The following is a 4,169-nucleotide window of genomic DNA, read 5'->3' on the forward strand; positions in this document are numbered from 1 at the left end:
TATCGGGGACTGGCCGGGGGGAGGGACGCGGGAAGTGACCAGCCAGGGGGCGGAGGGGCCACGAAAGGTTGGCCGGCTGGCCCCCCAGTTGGGGCCATGGGGGACGGAAAGGGGGGGCGCCAGCTGGCTGGGGGGAGGGACCACCGGAAGGTTGGCTGTGGGAGTGCACTGACCACCAGAGGGCAGCTCCTGTGTTGAGCTTCTGTCCCCTGGGTGGTCAGTGCATGTCATAGTGACTGATCAACTGGTCGTTCCAGTTGTTCTTAAGAGCTGCCCCCTGGTGGTCAGTGTGCTCCCACAGCGGGAGCACCACTCAGCTGACTGACTGGCACCAGACACAGGGCTCACAGCCCAGAGACTGCAGCGGAGCAGCAGCAAGCCTATCGAGTGGCGGCAGCAGGCGCAGTGGTGCTGGGATGAGCAGGAGCAGCAGGCAGGAACAGCAAGCAGTGCTGGACTGCCAGTTTCGGCCAAATCCCCGCAGGCTATGCTGAGGGACCCCACAGGTGCACAAATCCATGCACCGGGCCTCTAGTAATAATAACATTTGTGTATTTTATTTAGAATGGTATCATTTTAGGAGACATATGTACTACTATTTGTAATACTTTAAACAAGAAAATAAAATTTTAAAAATAAATAAATAAAATGGTATCATTTTAACAACCACAATTTATTGGCACTTATATAAAGCACCATTACACATTTTGACTTGAGATGGTAAACATACAATATAATATACAGATAGATGATGTACTGTAGAACTGCATACCTGAAATCCATATAATTTCATTAACCCATGTCATCCCAATAAATCAATGAAAAGAAAGCACTATTATGCAACAACCCTTTATGTGAAGGATGAATAAGAGAATTTCAAGGATAAATAACCACATACTAGAAAACAACATTTGAAGGAGAACAACTTTTACCTGTGTAGCATGTCTGGGGCCTGGTTCAGCAGTGTGTAATACTGTCTCACGAATTCCCGCCCGACCAGCAGGGGACTAGGCTTCTCCATAACCATTGCTTTGGTCAATTCAACCTGGAAAAAAACAGCAGTTAAATGTGTTCAACTGGAAAGATCAAGTACAAAGGGAAAAAGTAGCAGGGGAGAAGATAATCATTTAGCTAAAACCAACTCAAAAGTAAAGACAAGATCACTTCAGAAATTCTTGGTTTTAAAAAGAAATAATTATTATAAAAACAAAACACACAGACCAGGTGATATTTTATACACTGAAATTTATTGTAATCAGAGAAATACTGGGAGAAAAAAAATCACTATAAAGAATTAATTCATCATTATTCCCAATATTCGATTTTCTTAAACTGAATATAAGAAACTCAAAGGTACATATTTCCATCTACCATAATTTTCCAAATTAATTTAACCCAGAGTATTCGAGTTATAAATTACAAACATATTCTTATTTATACAACTATTTCATTTGAGGATGATAAAATCAAACAATAAATACAGCTTAAGACATATGGGCACATACTATCACATTTTTAATCAAACTAAGTCAGGGAAATATTTGGTATCTTTAAAAACAAAACCTGGAAGTTCTAAATATGCTCAATTTATTCTATAATGGGACCAAAAATAATCTGAAAATAATGTGGGTAAAAAGAGTTAACAAACAAAATGTTTTTACTCACAAAATAATCCCTATCACCTCAAAATTATCATGATGATTTAAAGTTAGTACCTTTGAGCGTTAAGAAAGGCACCTGACAGATACTAAGTCCTCAATTATTGTCAGTTATTATTTTAAAAGAACTTTAAGGATATGATTTTCTAATCACTCTGCTGTACATCTGAAACTAATACAAAATTATATTGAAAGTAAACTGTTATTGAAAAAAATTCAAACTTAAAAAAAAAGGAAAGAAAAACTGAAAGATATTTGGTGTGAGATAATCCCGAATTTTCACTTAAAAGATAAAATTATCTTGAATTTAAACGCAAAGGCATACATACAGATTAATTACAGTATCAATTAAGGAGACAAATTTTATTTCAGTTTTCTAAAGGATGGGCAAAATGCACTGAGTTTGGTTTGTCAATTCCTGCATAAGCAGTTTGTGGAGATATGTTTATCCTCATCCACTGCATTTCCTCATTTTTTTTCTTTTCCTTTTTTTTAAACTTAATTTTTATTGTTGACGTTATTACAGATGTCCCCATCCTCATTATTCTTAAATCTGTCCTACTTGTTTCACCAGAATCTAAGAAATTAGTTGAAGGCCTGTTCAGCATTTTCCCCAAATTACAGACACTATGAAATAGCTTCCCAGTCATACTGAAGAGTAGTTTGCCTGCAGGCATGGTTATGAGGATATCAGTAACAAGAATTTGGATCCCAAGTCTTAAACTAATAAACTTAAAGTAGACTAACCTGAGGCAGAATGCGAAATTGCTTATTTTTTCCCCTGGCTCTTGGTCCAGAAAAAGATAATTCCTGATGTTTTTACTGATCCTAGATTCTTCGGAACTTACAGATTACAGTTGAATATTAAAGGTTCTTAAATAGTCATCTAGCCTGTAGTTTCTGAGTTTTAAGATTTCCCATTACTTACTTAAACCAGAGCGACTACACTTTAATATTTAGAGTTCCCATATAAATTTTCCTTTCTTAAAAGGGCTTAGCTTCTCACCCTAGTTGGTTTGGCTCAGTGGATAGAGCATTAGCCTGTGAACCAAAGCGTCACGGGTTCAATTCCAGTCAAGGGCATGTATCTTGGTTGCAGGCTCCGCCCCGGCCCTGGTCAGGGCTCCTGCAGGAGGCAACCAATTGATGTTTCCCTCACATCGATGTTTCTGTCTTGCCCTCTCTTCCATTCTCTCTAAAAAAAAAAAAATCAAAATAAACGGAAAAATATACTCGGGTGAGGATTAACAAAAACAATAAATAAATGTTAAATGTTAAAAAGGGGGGGGGGGGGGCCTTAGCTTCTCTATTGAAAAATCACTAACATCTGACCCAATATCAGATTAAAAGAAAAATTCCCAGATCTCACAACTAATTTCAAAATGTTAAACGGGTCTTCCAATTCCTCAGAAACTGGTGAAGTTAATATCATTTTTATTCCATTAAGTTGTACTTACATATTTTCAAATATATTGAGGCTGAACAGAAAGTTTTGCTTCCCTGTCTCATCTAAAATAGACAATATATCCACAATATAAAAAGCAATTAAAAGGGAACCTTCATGACAGGACAGATAAACCAGAGAAAGAAAACAGTATAATTAAGTAAACACCGATCTTTTTTTTTAGTGCCCTTAACCTGAATTGAACCCAAGACCGTTTGGTGCACGGGCTGATGCTCCAACCACTGAGCCACACTGGCCTACTCCTATCTTTTTCCGCTAATTGCACTACCTTCTCTTCAGTACCATATGCTCTTATTCACTAAGCAATATTACAAATGTCAGCATTACTAGACTAGTAACATCAACCTAACTTCGTCCTTTGATACTGTCAAGAAGTCTCATTAAAATATAAATTTCTAAGTAACATTTTATCAAATACTATTTCTCACATCCAATCGTCCTATGCAAAAATCCTGAAAATCCTTTAGGTTGTATATCAAAGGTAAAAAAAAAAAAAAAAAATTAAAACTAGACCACCTCTAGAATTTCTCTTTTCTCTTTCTGTGAGATTACCTAGATCATTCAAATTAAAAGAATTTTAAAAGCTCATTATTGGTTTCACTGAACCATTATCATCAACATTTTATTTCAGGTCATCACCATAAAACCAAGTAAGTAAAGTCAAACATATTTATATGCTAAATTTATCTTCATCACATTTGTAAATTTTTCTTAACTGCTATAATTCTGAAACTTATCAAAGAAATACTTATAATTCAACAAGTTTCCAAACATCAATTTTATTAGTTTAATAGCTTAACATAATTGAATATTTTGGAAACTAGATTTATAATTACCATTTCTGAATTTTCCAAACAGATGGTACTTTATTTGGGGTTGAAATTTCCAACTTCAGAAACATGCAATATAGCTACATGGAAACCAAATTTTCAATATTCTGGTACTAAAGTTACAAGTTTTAATGTCCATCATCAGGGTTGCCCCAAGGCTTATTTTATGTACTAGAGGCCCAGTGCACAAATCGTCACGGGGGGGGGGGGGGGGCC

The 4,169-nt window shown here is 36.5% G+C and overlaps 1 protein-coding gene across 3 annotated transcripts in view; it reads right to left on the reverse strand.

Annotated features, from left to right (window-relative positions):
* Positions 1–4,169, reverse strand: part of G3BP1 (G3BP stress granule assembly factor 1) — a 40,897-nt gene that overhangs the window by 25,708 nt on the left and 11,020 nt on the right. For all 3 annotated transcript variants that reach the window (XR_002829375.1, XM_006089114.3, XM_014456170.2), the window contains exon 2: positions 933–1,045. Coding sequence is in view for 2 of the 3 variants with exons in the window: in XM_014456170.2 (XP_014311656.1) it covers positions 933–1,045 (113 nt within the window). In the remaining variant the exon portion in view is untranslated. The remainder of the gene's footprint in view (positions 1–932; positions 1,046–4,169) is intronic.

Source organism: Myotis lucifugus, unplaced genomic scaffold (genome assembly GCF_000147115.1).
Source record: "Myotis lucifugus unplaced genomic scaffold, Myoluc2.0 scaffold_56, whole genome shotgun sequence".
Taxonomy (NCBI): Eukaryota; Metazoa; Chordata; class Mammalia; order Chiroptera; family Vespertilionidae; genus Myotis; species Myotis lucifugus.